This window comes from Vidua macroura, chromosome 1, assembly GCF_024509145.1.
Source record: "Vidua macroura isolate BioBank_ID:100142 chromosome 1, ASM2450914v1, whole genome shotgun sequence".
In the NCBI taxonomy this organism is placed as follows: domain Eukaryota; kingdom Metazoa; phylum Chordata; class Aves; order Passeriformes; family Viduidae; genus Vidua; species Vidua macroura.
Genome location: NC_071571.1, coordinates 103706867 through 103723955, shown reverse-complemented (window position 1 = coordinate 103723955; position 17089 = coordinate 103706867). Strand labels below are relative to the sequence as shown.

General features: G+C 36.6%; 1 protein-coding gene across 6 annotated transcripts in view; it reads left to right on the top strand.

Moving 5' to 3' along the window:
• Positions 1 to 17089, top strand: part of PTPRM (protein tyrosine phosphatase receptor type M) — a 445383-nt gene that overhangs the window by 91914 nt on the left and 336380 nt on the right. For all 6 annotated transcript variants that reach the window (XM_053979855.1, XM_053979842.1, XM_053979831.1 and 3 more), the window contains exon 2: positions 8671 to 8793. In XM_053979855.1, coding sequence (XP_053835830.1) covers positions 8671 to 8793 — 123 coding nt within the window. The remainder of the gene's footprint in view (positions 1 to 8670; positions 8794 to 17089) is intronic.

Below are 17089 nucleotides of genomic sequence, written 5' to 3'. Positions count from 1 at the left end.
CCACTTGTACAGTTTTGTGATGCTTTCCAAATGCCTTTCCCTCCTCTTCTCTCCTCTTCCCTGGGTGAATCTTTCTGTGCTGTTTTAGTGAGTTATAAAGATGCTGGGATGCTTGGGTGAGGTGAAATAAAAAGGACTAAGCAGTTTTGAGGATAATCAGTTAAAAAACTGGAATTCATATGAAACTACTGAAAGTAGACAGCTGTCTTATTTTGCTGGAATTTGCTTATCTTCAACAGATCAGCACAACTGTTTATATCCCTCATAAATACCATATTGAGAGTTTACTGGTGAGTGATTCTTGAGTTTACCCTTTGTTAGGGTAGCACTTCACCTAATGAAACAACTTTGGATTTTGCCTTTAGGTCTTGGTAGCGCTGTAAGAGTAAATGAAACCAAGAAAGAGTGAGACCAAATTAGTAATTTCTTACTGTGTTTAGGTTTTTCTCTTTCCTTGCATCTGCACATGCTTGGGCATATTTTGGTGATAGATCTCTCCTCAGTATACTGAAAAGAGAAGTGAAGATAAAATTGCAATAAAATCTGAATGTGAGAAGGTTAGAGGCATTCCACATAATAATTAAATTAATAGGGGCAGCATCTGTTACCAATCTAAGAAACCACAAATAGATGCCGAGTGGAAGAGAGATCCCTATGTACCTTGTCCCTCAGCTGACAGAAGGGTGAAGTGCTGCAGACTGCTGCTTCAAAGTCACAGTTGGAAGGGGCAGTGTGGTCCAGGAGCTGCACTGAAAATCACCCCTCTTCCTTTTCTTCCCTAGAAAAGAGTACAGAGACATCGTTGTGGGTTTTACTGTAGATTTCCAAAACACAGGTGTCATGTCAAATCCTTTAAGAGGTGCTGCATGGTGTCAAATGAAAGTATGCCTAATTGTTACCTTCTGTATATGTGAACTCACTGTGTGCATCCCACCCTCCTGATCACATCCTTACTAGTCTCTATTTCAAGTAAATGGGGAAAAGAATTCTCCCATATTTATCTCCCATATCTCTGTTCCATAGCATCTGCTTTCTTTGCCAGCCAGGACTGACTGAATGCTTTTACATGTTTAATAAAGGGGTTCTGTGCACTCCTGGGTGGTAGCTATAAAAATAAATTAAATAAATCATATGGTATAAACTGTATGAAATAGGTGGTGTGCAGTTGCATTTTTGTTTTTCTCAGTAGGCTTATTCCACTGCCAGAATATAATTTGAATTTTTAATTCTGTTTTAAGTATGTGGAGAAGGTTCCTTTTGTTAGTTATTTGTAGGTCAAAGCTTTATGCTGAAATGTTTCAGGCTGTTTATACAAGAGATTTTTTGCATTTTGAAGCAAATTTTTGTCATGTATTTGTGATAAACAAAATGCAAAACATATGAGAAATCTGCCTTTTATTTATTAATTTTTGTAGTGGTTCTGACCACAGTCCAGAATTTCATCACATTTACTCAGCTCCAATAAAGATGTAAATCACCTGTCTCCCTTTTGCAACTGGTATGTCCAGTGTGATCTTTTTAATAAGGTGTATACATCTGTAGCTTAAAAAGATGTTACAAATTTATACTTTTAGTTGTTCTTGGAAAGTCTTTCCAAAGTACTTCTCACATGGAGCTTTTCTTGGTAAGGCTTTTTTAAGAAAGTTATCATAACATGCATTTGTAAAGTAAAATAAATTTGCTAATTTAGATTTTGATTTAGGCATTAAAATAGTAATTTAAAAGGACAACAATACATATACCAAAAAAAAAAAAAAGAAAACAAACAAAAAAATCCCACCAACCCCCTCCCCCCAACAGCCACTAAAATTTATCCATAGCAGTTATTCATACAAGAAATGTCTCTTGCTATTAACTCATGTCAAACTGAAAGAAGAGCTGTTATTTTTAACACCCAGCATGATATCCTCCCTTTAACTAAAGCATAAAATCTGATGACTTCTGCAAATATGCTTGTTTTAATAGTACTTCTTAAAACAGAGTATCCATAATACATTTCTACATAATCCTGCTCGCTCTTTATGGGATTGAACACTCAGATATTTCTCTTGGTAGATGTCCTAACTAATGACAACTGCAGCAGGGCTATAATTTGTGTATGTAAGCATGTATGTGCACTTGCCTGTATAATTGATGCCATACATTAAGAAAAGCTCTCACTAATATTGTGAAATCGAACACCCTGCCATTAAATAATGCCACAAGTAAGTTTGCTCATAGAATATTAATGTGCACCCATTTTCCCATGGGTCTCATAAATATTCACTGATATAAAAATGGCACAAACACACAGATTTTATTTGCTTACACAAGATAAATGAATTTTATTTTAAGATCCTTTATTAATTGTCTTGCTTTGGTGAGTGGTTTCTTTTTCTGTGTTTTGGTAGCTCAAAGGAGTTCAAATGCACATTCTGAGAGGAAATGTTTTTCAGGGCTTTTCACTAAAGTCCAGGAACCCAAATTCTGAATTATTCTCAGTATCTATTAGGAAAATGTAATTGTTAAAACCCATTTTATTTGCCTAAGCATGGCAGCTTTCTGGGGGAAATTAGAACTGACAAATATGCTTTCCATAAAATTCAACTTTTCTACATTATCCTGTGTCACCAAAACTGAAACATTTTTGACAACATTTACGTTGATTCAGTTTCTGTCAGGTAAGTGGAGGGAGAACAGGGAGAACAACTGTAAATGTTTTAGGAATGTGTGGTGAAGTTTTGAGGACTCTTAAATAATAGCTTTAAGCATTTAGCTGAATTTTTTTTTGGTATGCTGTCATGTCATCACCTGTGGTACTACTGCAATTGTGTCCATAAATTTGGAATTCTCTAGCATTCTTGTACCACCTTCTCCACAAGTCTTTGCGCAGTTTTATATAATTTTTGTATATCTTTATCCCTTAGGGACAGAATTAATATCAGCCTTTCTTAGTTCCTAAATACATACTTTTACATTGTGGTCTTTGCTCTGGCTCATGAGATTTTTTCAGACAATTCTTCTATTCTCTACCTTTTTCAAAACCCCTTCTGAACACAACCACAATCAGAAAAGGTCTCTAATTGTAAAGTCTGTTTCCTTTTGCTCTTCTCTCTCACTCCCATACATATGTAGACTTGACAAAAGGTAGATACTGTTTTAAATGAGATTAGCTTTATGCAGCACATGGATTTTCAGGCTCCCTGACCAGTAATATAGATTACAGAATTATTTTAGAGCTCTGAACACTTGTCTTTGGTAGGAAAAAAAAAAAAAAAAACCAAAAACCAAACCTTGGAATATTTTGAGAGAAAATAAATGTTCAATTTTAAAATAGACTACCCACTGTTGAAAGCTCACTTGTAAAGCCTGGATAAGAATTTTAGGTGCATGTTTGTCACAGCAGATACATGGCATCTCTGTGTGTGCTTTGGAGGCACACAGAGAAGAGTTTATTTTACTGGCTATCTCTGAGCTAGCATGTCTGGAAAGCTCTTTCAACATGTAATACTGTAACACATTTGAAAGGGCAGGTAGAGCTTTTTTTTTGCTGAGAATCTACACACAAAGTAGAATCTAGCAGACCACTGTGCTCAGTTTCTAATAAGTTCTTTAAACCATCCATTTACCTAGCTGAAGTTAGTTTACATGAACCTTTATTGGCTCAACCATTTATTGCTTTCAGAGAAGCAAATGGTTTTGAACTAGGCAATTTCTGACATCACCCCATCTATAGTAAAAATTATACAGCAGACCAGACCTGTGGTATAGGTTTAGAGGCAGAAGTTCAATTTATTTAATGTTTAAAATTGTACATTTATTCCCACTGTTGCTTTCTCTGTTAGTGAATTTATAATTGAGAATGGCTTATTTTTCTCTTTATGACTTCTTATCTTCTCCCAGAGGAGAAATTGGTTATTCTCAGATGGGATGGTTTGTCAGCTTTTTTCCTGATGCTGCGTTTCTCAGATCACTTTCTGTTGTCATCAGAGTGTCTAGATAGGATGATTGTCCTGAGCAGTAACCCTTCAGGATAAGCTGACTCATTCACAATCTTAACAACTGTAGTTTGTCAAGGTTTTTTAGTTATTTCAGTTTTCATTTGCCTTGGTATGTTGACCTGGTGATGTGCTTGGTCCATTGCTCTTGGATGCAGGCACGTTCATGAGGACAGGAGGGAATGCAGTCAGTTGAGGAATGCAATGTTGTTGGTTTGGGCAGAGGCTTCTTCTTTGCTGTAGACAGAAAGGGAAGATAAATTGCCTTAACAGGAGATTAATCTTTTCCCTGCAATATCCAAGCCTCCTGATAGGAAATGTGGTCTAGGCATCCCAACTTTCAGATCAGATATCAACATTTTAATTTTTATTTCAAATTATAGCTGCATTGCACTTAGAGTTAATTGACATAACCCCATGTCCAGTATGAAACCAAAAATAACAGAGACAGCAGAATTCAGAATACTTTTAAAATGAGATAAAGAAGAATACTAGGAAAATGGGGGATTCAATAAATTTATCTTCTGGATGCGATGCACGTATTCTGCAGCAGAATTCATGGTACTGTGGCAGATCAGAAGCCATATGGCTTTGCCGCAAAGAAAAAATTGATTTCACCCCAAAGCAGGACCATTGCATCAGTTCTGGTATGCACTTATGTTCCCTTCTGGTGCTAGCACTGACACTCATAAGAATTTTACTAGCTTTAGCACTCGTACACTTGGCAGCAAATTTTTGATGGACAGTACATATTGATTTGAGATGCCTGAAGTATATCATAATCAACAGAAATAAAGCAGTGCCCAGTGTAATTAGAGCTTTTTTTCCTACGTTACTTTTTGTCACTTAAAGGATTTGTAGTGTCCTACTGTTTGCTAAGGTATTCTTTGAGAATGCTATCTAACACATGTCAAGAGTCTTTAAAACACAAAATAGTTTGAATAAAAATTTATTCAAATTAGGAAAAATACAGTACATTCTTTATCCCTTTTACTTTAATTGGTTGCTTTCATCTTAAATTATATTCCTTGTTTAAGCTCATAAAATTTTCAAGATCTGAAGTAATTTAGCCAGCTAAAATTGAAGTATCCAAAAAGGACTACATTCAGACAATGGCGTAGTTATATTGAACTGGGTTCATGATGGTTAAATGGATAATTGCAGTTGAAAGAACCATAGGCTGTAATAGACTGTGTTGTATCTTGTGCATTTGTCAATTCAGTTCCCCTTAGGAATCTAAAAATACCTATAAAATGCAGCACAAGCCAAAGAATCTTAATGGGATATGTATCTTCTGTTTTACTTATAAATATTTCAGTCAGCATAGAGTTCATCCTTTAAAATACAGTTTGGCCATTCAAACTGTGATGTCAGTATAACAGGCAGGGAAATTGCTTTGCTTGATTAAACTGTGTAACAGCCAATATGTATTTTGATTATTATTATCAATTCTAGTAGCAAAAACTGAGCAGATTTCTCAAGTGAGCTGGTGAATTATAAACAGCGGCCTGTCTTGGCAGTGGCTCGTGTTTCAAAACAACGCAATGATGAGAGACATTAAAGACCTGATAATTGCTCAGATTTTACCAGTCCTTGTTGATGTGATGGGTCCATTTCATGAGCTGAAAACCTTGCACAGTAAGAGAAGCATGACTAGAAAATAGACGAAGCAGTGCAGTAGCAGCCAGGAGGACTCCAGCAGAGGCAAATGCAGGGGTTTCTCAAAAGTTAATGACCCATTTCTCAAGAACTTCATCTTCTAGTGTGGTCAAATGTGAGAGGCAGAACTTCCTGGAGTTGGTTGTAAGCCACTAGAATCTTCGATAACTCTTAATTTACAGTAACTGTTTATTGGCTGATTTGGATAAGCGGGTTTTTTGTTGTTTGTTTTGTTCCACTAAGATGTTCTGTGTTACAAGCTTGACTTTATTTCCAACACCTATATATGTCATGTATGCTATTTTAATCTTCAAAAGACTTTAAAGTCATGGCTGTGCAAAGCCTTTATTAGTATTCATCTTCATCCTCAGTGTCTCACTGCAGAAAGAAACATGGCTTGACATCTGTGCTATTAAAGATCTAATGTATGCTGGTCAGTTCTCTGGATAGGTGGCTGTTCAGCTTGATTACTTGTAGTGATACTTGCTGAACTTTATTAGTTGTGGGTGGAAGGTGCTTAGGAATTGAAGGAGTTCAGAAGTTTCTTTCAAACTCTTCTTGTAACAGACATGAAGATTTGATACCCATTTTGATGAAGTTATAGTAATAGCAATACAACAAAGGATGTAAATGGCAAAGATGGAAAAAGAAATACTGAGAGTGTGATTTAGCCATAGACTTGCAAGAAAAAATGAAGAAAAACAAGCAGTGAGAAAGGATCCTGTGTTGAGAGGCAAATGTCTAGACAAATAGAAATGTCATTCCATTTATCCACGTTTCTGACATCTTCCTAATTCATGAGAATAGTAGAAGCCTTTATTAACCATTTTGCATTTTTCCCAGTATTGGATGTTTTGCAGTGCTTGGCTGGGCTTCTGGATTTGAGAAAGAAAACACTTTGTACTATTTTGTCCTCTTACCACTAGAGATACGTTTGATGTAATAAAGTGTGGGAGCTATTCCATATATTCATTGGTCTTAGTTTGAATTGTAAACCCTGATTTATGCCAACTTCCATTTGGGTATATATTTTTTGCCAAGCTTGACTACAATGCCGACTGCATAACTTGGTGTTTAAATTTATGTCCTATTATCATTAGCAGTACGTTGGCAAGGAAACTACTTTTCTTTTTTATTTTTATAAAAAAGTACGAATATATCTGTTAAAGTTGATGTTTAGCTTGTATGTCTGAAACTTAGCTTGTGGTGTATTTTATGAAGTTTGAAGTAATATTTATGCAAGTAATTCAAGTACTAGAAAAAATGTGTAAATGACTGCCTAAATTTCTAAGCCTTCCCACTGGAAATGTTGCAGATGTTATTTAATATACTCTATAAAAATCTCATGTATTTCTGATTTTTTTTGACTTCAGGAGAGAGAGAGAGTTTCTATCTCTTGTTAACACTGAGGCAAAATGTTGGAGTTTGGAGTTGTGAGTTTTTTAATAGGTTTTCTGTTCCCATTGGATTATCTAATTGAATCTTATGCACTTAAATTTGTACAGAAAAAAAGCAGTTTCCAGATGTGCAAATTTCCCTCATATACTTAGATGTATTGGAGACTTCCTATAGAAAGGTATTTTAGAACAGAGTCTAGTACAGGATGACCTGTATTCAAGGACAGGGCACACATGGTATGTCTGTAAAGGCCAATGTAATATTCTCATAATTAAGAGAAGAAAAAATTAAAATTCTCAGTGATTGCATATAAAAAAATTCCCGCTGAAGATTATATGTTTGCAAAGTTCTTGCTATGAATCTCAAATATACACTTGGCCTAGTTATTAGGAAGGCTGGACTTCAGTTAGGTGGTATTTGTCAGGTGTAGTGGAATTTTCTCTTCTCCTTTTTGATAAGTGTCATGATTTTAAGCCCTGGGAAGAAATTAATTCTATCCTAGTGAAAAAGGGACAGTATGATATTCTGTAATGCCATTTATAGTTCTCTAGGAAAATTCAGATTTTAAAAGTAATTTTTAAGCTAGATTTTGTCTGTTTCCTATTTTAATACGACTTGGCAAGGCTAAGCCTACTGTGCCTTTGGACAGATAGCAAAGATGATGAATAGCCCTAAAGTTTAGTTTTGTTTGAACAGCTGCAGAATTTCCTTTAATATGGACAGAAATATCTCTGACTAGAGTGATATTTATTTTCCAAAATAGGAAAGATGTCATTCTTCACTGGAGTGAAACATCAAATAAAACAGAATTTTGTAACCTTGTGTTAGTCTCCTGTTAGATGATAACAGCATAAAAAAGCTGAAGTTTCCTCTGTAACACAGGAAAAAAAAGTAAAGCTTTTCCATTTTCTTGTGGATAATGTTAAACTCCATTCTTCTAAATTTGGGGCATTAATTTTTTCCCTACCGCAGCCTGGGGGAGTGTGAGTTTTTATACCATGTTACTCTCTTCTAATTTACTTAGAAGAGTAATTTACTTAGAAGAGAGTGAGAAAAAAAAAAGGAAATAATACTGTTTTCTTTCAGAGATTGTGAGACTGAGCATAGATTGTCATTTTGAGGTAGATGTGCTGTGTTGTGCCAGAGGCACTGATCCCACAAACAGCCATGCTGGTAGCTGTTCGCAGTGCAGCACACCTGGGAGCAGCTAGGTTTTCCCTTACTTGGAAACCAGGATACAGGAATGAAAGCTGGTGCTCCCACCCTTAAGAGTTTTCTTCTAAAATGTAGGTCCTTGGGCACAGACAATTTTTTTTTCCCTGAAGAATGTTAATCATGTCTTTTAATATTCTGATTTTTACTGCTTTTGTTTTTGATACCTGGTGATTGGATCATAAGAGAAAATTTGTCTGCAGTTCTAAATCTGCTCTTTTTTACCCTTAGGATTTTGTTTTCATGAGAAGAAACTTTTATGCCCTCTCAGAAGATGAAGATTAGTAAATAGATAGTAATTTGTATTAAAAGATGTTTAAAAATGGCGCAGCCTACATTGAGTAATGTTGCAGTTATTACGATTTGGAGATTCATAATCTGTTACCTGCATGCCTTAATTTTTACCTTTGTGTTTCTTTAACAGGGTGCTGCACTTTTGATGAGCCTCTCAGTTCCTGTGGCTACAGTCAGTCAGATGATGATGATCTCAACTGGGATCAGGTGAATGCGCCAATGAAGCCTTCCTCGGGTCAAGGGATGCCATCGGGTTCGTCTTTATTTTGCTTTGTTTCTCTTCGACATTAGATTATGTGTTTGTCTAGCATTTATTAGCAGTACTGTTCTTAAAATGCTGCTTCATCTGAATCTGTTTAAGTGGAATACTCAGGTGATTTCTGTGAGGGATATTTTGCAAATCAAAGGTTTGGCTTTGTTTGGGGATTATAAAGTTTTGAAAGAAGAAATCAAAACTTGGTGTTGTTGGGGAAGGCCAAAAGAAAACAGAAGGGTGACATGAAAATGAATCTGAAGTAGTACTAGAAACAGGCAGACAGGGCTTAGTAAGAGAGAAAAGGAAGATACACTTAGGTATTTTCACTGAAAGATATAATAATCAAAATCTGTTATAAAAAGATTTAGAGAGAAGGAGAGCGAAAAAGCAAAGGTATCCCAAAACAAAGGATCTCGATATTATGCTCACTGATATTAAAAGATAGTTGTGATACTATTATTTAATGTATTTTTTGCACTGCATGGAGTTGGACCTTGTTCCATAGCAATAACCTGTGCATTGTGCCGAAGTAAACTCACTCTAGTAATATGGTCATTGCCTTAGTACTTCACCCACAGAAATATGTAAAATCTGGCCATTGTTTTTAAACTATTCACTAGCCTAAAATTTACCAGTTGTTCTTTTTTTCTAGTTTTTAGCTAGGCATGGTTAGAACTTCCTCCTGTGTATAGATCTCCATTTCCTGGGAGATAAGATTGCCTGCAGCCAGCTCAGCATCTGCTTTGGCTTTTTTAGACTGAGCCTCAAGTGACTATCACCTTTTGGCAAAACCAAAAGACCAGTAGATAAAATCACTGGTTGTAGCATTGGGGGACTTTTTCTGAATTAGTCTCATAACTTAGTATGAATATATCCATAACACTTAAAAGCACTGCAGATGAATGTCCCAGTATTTCACATCCCTTTCAATGAGGTCTTTAAAGGACCTATAATGTACCTAAGTATTTATATCAAATCTCTTCAAAAGTTGTTGTTGTCGAGAAAGTTTTCCTCCCTGATTTTTGAGTAAGGGAGGTAGGAAGTAGACAAAGTGAATGTTCAGAAGTGGCAGTATAAACAAAACCTGAACATATGCACTCATCATTAGTGTAGCAATAAACGTGCTAATGTATGATATGCACAATCAGCCATAGATATCATTCACTTGTGAAAGAAAGGCTTTCAGTGTTCTTCACCGTAGATTTACCAGTGTCACCCTGAGTTGTGGATTACATATTATCTAAGATTCATGGCTGAAGTACCTTTTACACTTTGTTTCCTCTGGCAAATGCAGGACTCCCAAATTCAAGATGGATGTTCAGTTTATCTAAGTCCTGCCATTTGGATCTTTATACCAGATTGAGTTCATCGACCTAGATAAAGGAGGTTCTTTCAAATTCCTTTTAAAACTGGCTTTCGCCCAGTGGTCTTGGCATATACTGCTAGACATTTTCTGAACTATTTCATTAGTGCTTGATACTGTTGCTCAAGTTGGAGATAACAGACATAGTTTATCAGCCATCTTGGCTAGTGGTACAAGATGTGCATTCTTTTTTTCAGTCACACCACTGGAATTCTCTTCCTATTCCAAATTTCATTCATTACTCTCTCCACTTGGATTTGTGAAAACATTGTCAGTATGTGATGTTCAGTCTTATTTGCGGATAGAAGAGATTTAAATTTATGTTCTCTTCTCTGATGACCGCAGGCTTGAAGGTATTTTGGGTTTTTTTCTCAGTGGCAGTAGTCTAGACTAGGGACTGGCATGTCTGTAGAAGGAAAATTATATATGTAATTTTATTTATCAGATGTCATACAACTTGTTTCTTGTCTTTTTGCATTTTTATCAGAAGTCTGAAATAATGTTCTGATGATCTAGTAAAAATCCATTTAATTTGGTAACAAGTTCTATTTACAGTTTAGGGAGATTTCTTTCTGCCCGTGAAGGAAGAGAAATATTCTTTTGGAGCACTGGGTCAGAAGATGAACGAGTTAGTCTGAGGAGGGTTGAGGATATTGGTGCCTTAAAAGGTCAAAAACCCCTTTGAGAGGGAAAGAAATGCTCATTTTTTGCAAATGTGAAGCACTCTGTCTAACGGCACGATTTAGTCAAGTGGTATCTAATTTTTCCTCATAATTTCATCTAGACAGTTTTTTCCTGTTCTTGTTCAAATCATCATCTTAATGTTTTTAATTAGTTTTCAGTTAGCCTTAGCCAGAGGGTTATGTGATACACTTAAAAAATGATTTCAAGTAGTTTGTCAGCAGTTTCTGAGCTACATATTTAGGAAGAAATAACTTCAGATGATAATGAATAGAACATCTTAAATTAATGGTTTGTGGGGAATTCTTGGCTTGAAAGCAAAATACTTTATGCAACAATGTTGTAATACTTGACTGAAACAAGAACTCTCAGTTCTGTACTCCCTTGTCAGAAGAAAAAATTAATGCACATAACATTCCTAATTTCAGGCAACATGCTCCAGTGAGGGAGTTGATGTCGATATATAATATTTTTTATAATTTCGTGGCAGCCAGGGGGAAGCACACAAGTTACAGCATTTGATTTCTTTTAATCCACATGAGAGTGCTGAGAGCATAGCCGCACTTCAGATAGATAAATACTTTGGCTTGATATGTTATTTCAGTGGGACAAAAGAAATGTCATCTAATATTCATGCATATGTGTGCACGCTTTTATGTACACACAGTTTACATGTTTGTTAATATTTGAGATCTTGTTTTAGATGAAAATTACTAAACCGTATCAAAGGTAATAATAAAAAATCCCAGAAGTGCCTCTTATAGTGAACTTAAATCTCTGTTGGATTGTTACTGTAGCACAGAAATAGGAAGATACCACTAAAGTTAGTAAGATGCTAGTGCTCTAATTTCCTTGATAAATATGAGCATGGCATTTAATGAGTAAGTATTAATCTGAAATTGTGTTAAATAGACCCAAAAAGTAAGGACATGTATGAATTTCTGTATATATTCATATGAATTAAATGAATGTTGTTAATCCACTGCTCTTCCATTTTAAGTGTCCTGTGAGTCAGAGGGAGTAAATGCTGTTTGGAAGAGTAGTTCTTCCCATTTCTCAGCCTGTCTTCTCCTTGTCTTTCTCTTCCAAGAATGTGTGTTTAAAACAGTGTTCACAGCTGTAATTACAGAAACACTTAGTCATTATTAATGCCGTCTTGCTTTATCCTATGGAACAGTTACAGCAGTTTGATATTAATGTGTTTATATAACACAGATTTACAATTACAGCTAACTGTAAGCCCTCTGGTTGCTTAGCCCAGTAATAATGTCTTCAGAAGAATATGCCCAAACAGTAGATTACTCTATTGGCAAGGTGTGGGCTGCAGGAGTGGCCTCTGTGAGAAGAGGTCAGGGATGCCCTGTGTTGGACACATCTGGGCACAGCCACTGTACCCACCACTGGGCACAACTGAGCTCCTGGTGCACCTCTGGGATAGCATGTTGAGGAAAGGGTAAAAGCCACTGGGCAGCAGCTGTCAGAGAGAGAAATGAGAATATGTGAGAGAAACAGCCCTGCAGACATCCAGATCAGTGCGGAAGGAGGAGGAGGAGGGGGTGCTCCAGGCAGTGGAGCTGAAATTCCTCTGCAGCCCATCAGGGTCCATGGTGGAGCAAAGATCCACCTGCAGCCTGTGCATGACCCCACACCAAGAAAAGGTGGAAATTTCCTGAATAAAGCTGCAGCCCATGGAGAGGAGTCCACACAGGGGCAAATTTCATCACAGGACCTATGGCCTGTGGGGTCGCTGGAGCAGTACATTCCTGAAGGACTGTGTCCCATGGAAAGAGGTTGTTTTGGGGCTTTTTTGAGATACTTGACTGCATTGTGTTAGTTCAGATACTGCTACAGTAAGTCATCGCTGACAACAATGCAATTAAAATTTTACAGATTAGTCTAAGAATTAGAAGTATTGTCAGGAGTCTTCTGTGATTTGTCATTTACTGGATATAATTTCTGTTCATGTCCATGTATTTTTTACTAAACACTGTGTTCAGTTGTGTAGAATCTTTCCATGGTGTATCGCAGTTCCAGCTGATTTCTGAAGGACAGTAGTATCATTTTTATTTGATGCAGTGGTTAGTTTGATATCTCTGAGGGGATGTCACTGCATTTGCAACAAGTCACTGGCATCAACCTTTCATTCATTTTAAAACAGTTCAAACCCAAATATAAATCAAATCTTCACAGGCTGCCATTCACTGTGTTGAAAGAATGCTTCCTGCAATAAAGCTTTCTGTGTTTAATACAGTGCTGGTCAAAGCCAGGATGAGAATTCTGTTTGTGCTATTTGAGGTGATAACATATGATTTTCATGGCTGTATGTGATATTTTGAATGGCCTACTATGCTTATTTGTATTCTGAATATGTGCTGCTGCTTAATGCCTATGCAGTGTCTGCAGAAAATGCTTATAATGCTTATATTATTGTTTAAAATGGCCTTTTGATACCTAGTAACCAGACATGCAGAGCTAGCAGATATTCTATAAACAAGGCAGTGATTCAGAGGAGTATTTATTATTATGGAATGTGAAGTAGTTTTGTGAAAAATGTACATTGTTGTTTAATTGTGCATAGAAGAGTTGTGATCCATTTTAAAAGACATATAAAGTGATCAGTTGGCAAGTGTGAGTTCAAGCCAACTGCAATGTTTTACTGTGTAAAATTATCATTCTATGATTTTGTACTTTATCATTAAGCACATTTTAGCACTGCATTGCATTTTTTGTTGTATATTAGCAGGGATGCTTCTCTTCCGTTTGCATTCATATTGAAAAAAATGAAATATGTTTCTTACTCAGTCCCATAATAGGTAATATGTTTCCCCCATATTACTTTAAATAGCTGCATTTTTAATTCATTTGAATGCTATCTGGGGATAATATAAAGTACTATCAAAGTGTGGGAGTCGCAGCTTGCTCACTGTGTTAAATTTTTTCATAGAATCTTCTAGACCTGGAACAGCAGCATGTTATTTTATTGCACACCCAGGTAATAACTGCAGCCATTAACAGCATGCCTTTTGGCAAGCAGCTCCAGCTTCCAATTTACTGTGTAAGTTAACACCAGTTGCTGCTAATATGGAGCAGCATGGAGGTCACACAGAGCAAACCACCTGAGCAGGGAGCCTGTGCTGCCATGGCTACAGTGCCAGCACTGGAGGGGTTGGCTACTCTAAAAACACACCTAAAGACTTACTGAGTGGTGTGCTTAACAGGTCTGTTCAACAACAAGGAAGATGCCACTGGCTGTGTCTGAGGTATTGTTTGTTGTATGGATCTTACAGTCATTTTTGTAACTTCTGACCTGATTTAGAGATTTCAGCACCTGGCACAAATTCTGGGTTTGTTACAAATATTGAGCATCTATCATTCTTGCAAGGGGAAGTAATTAATCAGCATCAGAATCCCTCTTTCTGAATCACTGATGGAGAATGTTCCTAGGTTGCTTAGTAGGTGAAGCAGACAAATTATTATAGTGTATTTTGCCTGCATGCCTAAGCTTTCAGAAAATTAGTGCTAATGATATACTTAACCCTTTGTTGTAGATGTTCTCATATATGACTTTTAGTTTGCACATTTTAGAACAAATGATTTTGAATATGAACAGTGTGGTTTATGAAGTAATAATACCTAACACAGATGGCTGATTTGCAAATTTTCATTTGAAGTAACATGCTTTCTGTAGTGTTCATAACTGTAACTTAAGGAGATCAGTTTTCTTGTTTTCTTACACATTCCATCAGCCATCTCATATTTGAGTGCAACATTGCAGAACATGCTCCAAGTCATGGAAGTAAGTGGGAGACAGTATATTAAAAGCACCAGTAGCTGATAAAGATTTGTTCAAGATGTTTGACTGAAATACGGTGATACAATAAATTACAGCACTTTTTTAATATTTGAGGAACTCTCCTCTTCTGTAGAAGACAGACAGACAGAAACTACATGAAAGATCTGGGAAGTCACTTCTCATTAAACCAGAGTATTCTCAAAGCAACCTGGAAGATAAAATTGACTGATGAGGGTAATTCTGAGTAGTACCATGTAGTGCCACAGAATGGTAAGCAAGTCCTCTAACCTAATTCATTTACCTTGCTGTGATTACATGTTTCCTGCTGGTGTTATATCTAACATCTGCCATAATGTATGCTGAGAAGCAGCTAACATAATAAGCTAGACACTGGAGCTGGGTAGGAAATGGATTTCTTGACAGCGAAAACTTTTGAGATAAGAAAGTTCTTTTTTGTTACACATCAGAAACCCAATCTCCCTCCCTGTCTTCCACCCATAGTGCCAGACACTCTCCTGCTGGTTAAGTGCATCAGAATCTAGTTTCAGATTTCCCTGCTAAATTTAAAATAGAAGTACTCTCAATAACTGGAGTTTTGTTCATGTGTTTGTTTTTCCTTCCTGGACTCCTCATGATGAGTTCATTTAGATGAGGGAGTATTCCAACAGGAGAGAGGAAGTTTAAGAGAATCCCAACAGGAGAGAGACAAAGTGCTTCATGTTGTAAAGCCGATTAAAACATACTTTTTTACAATACCTTGGAGTGAACTGGCATTTTTCAAGTGGAAAATTGTCTGGAAAAGAAGAATGAGGTTACTTCTGGTAAGGGCTCTTGGTTTGAAAAAGACCACATGATGAATTCTCTTTCCTGGGGATATGCCCAAGACATGCAGACGAACCTCAGGATGCTTTAATCTAGGTAATTTGAGACTGTGGTAATATAAACCAAATAGCACATGCTTTAGTGTAGGGTTCCCTAGGGACTCACTCTGTGCTGAAGGCATGTTACTGCACCCTGCCATGGGTGTCTTACTGAAACCACTGCAGTTTCTGGTCCAGTTTTAGGAGGCTTGTATTAAGTACCAATACAATTTTTGTGCTTGTTTGCCTGGCTGTTTTCCTCTGTTGAAGAGTGAAAATACTTTACCAGTTCAAGCAAAGCTGTGTCCAGTAAAAAGCCTATGAATAAACAGCGAGTCTGAAGGTGCTCCTCTAGGAGCTGCACTTACTGCATTGCAACATCATGAGAAAGGAGAATAATCAGAATAGTCCTAAATAAGCTTTTTCTTGTTTAGTAATTAATCTACTGGAAAAAAAGCCTCTTAATTTCTTGCAGTCTTCAGGGCTTTTCTTTCAGTCTTATGCTTATCCCATTAGATTTCTTCTCATCCATCCTGCCCTTTAGAAACTAATAAAGAGTGGATCAAAACCTTTCCTTGCATCTGCAGGCTTTAAAGTGTGGAACATGACTGCCTCCATTTCAGGGCCTAAGTCAGTTGTTATCTGAGTTAGTAGTTTAGCTTTTAAGACAGTTTGTCTGTATGACAAGATCGTAGTCATAGGCATAGTGAAAATGCCAGTGAGCTGGAGACAGACTCCATGACAACTCTTTAGGACAGTAAATGTTAGAGATTTTTAGGGATTTTTTTTAAAGATTTTTTTTTAAAGATTTTTTTTTTCAGAAATGTAAGAGGAATTTCTTCTTTCAATTAGATTTATGTGAGATTTTTCATACCCTTTGACAGCACCTAATTTGTTGTCAGGCATTGAAACTGATAGTGTGTTGTTAGCAGGTCTAGTTGCAACGATAATAGGAGGAGCCAAAAGGTCACTGATTTGAGGCAGAGGTCATTAAATGCTGCATGTGGCTTCAAGTGCTCCCAGATGTCTACACTTCTGCTCCCAAGTTGAGGATAGTCATGTGGGAGTTTGTCATGTGGGAAATGTGGCAGCAGTGATATGTTAGTGCACAAGCAGAATGGATGGATTGGTATTTATTTTATGTGTAAGTCTTTTGGTATCTGAAGCAATTTGATTTCCTAGAATTTCAGACAAAGTCTTAATCCTTTATAGTTGTTTGCAGAACTCAAGAGTCAGGGAAGAAGCAATTACATGAACTTCATGAACTGAATTAAAGAGCTCGGTGCTTTTTTTCTCAGTGTTAAAGCAATATACTTATTTCCCTCACCAGCTGACATAATGCTTTCTCTAGAAGTCACATTTCCAATCAACTGCTTTTCAGTAGCACAAAGGAAAAAAAAAATGCTGTCTGGACCTCATTGAAAATGTAATGATGTACACAGTCATTTAATGAGAAAGCAGATGCAGGTAATTATCCAAGTCATAATGTTGCAGCAGCTAATAACATCAAATATTTGTGATAATTGCAAGCAATTGATCACATTTCTGTGCTTCTCACATGTAACAGTTTTGAAAAACATTTTTCAATACACATGT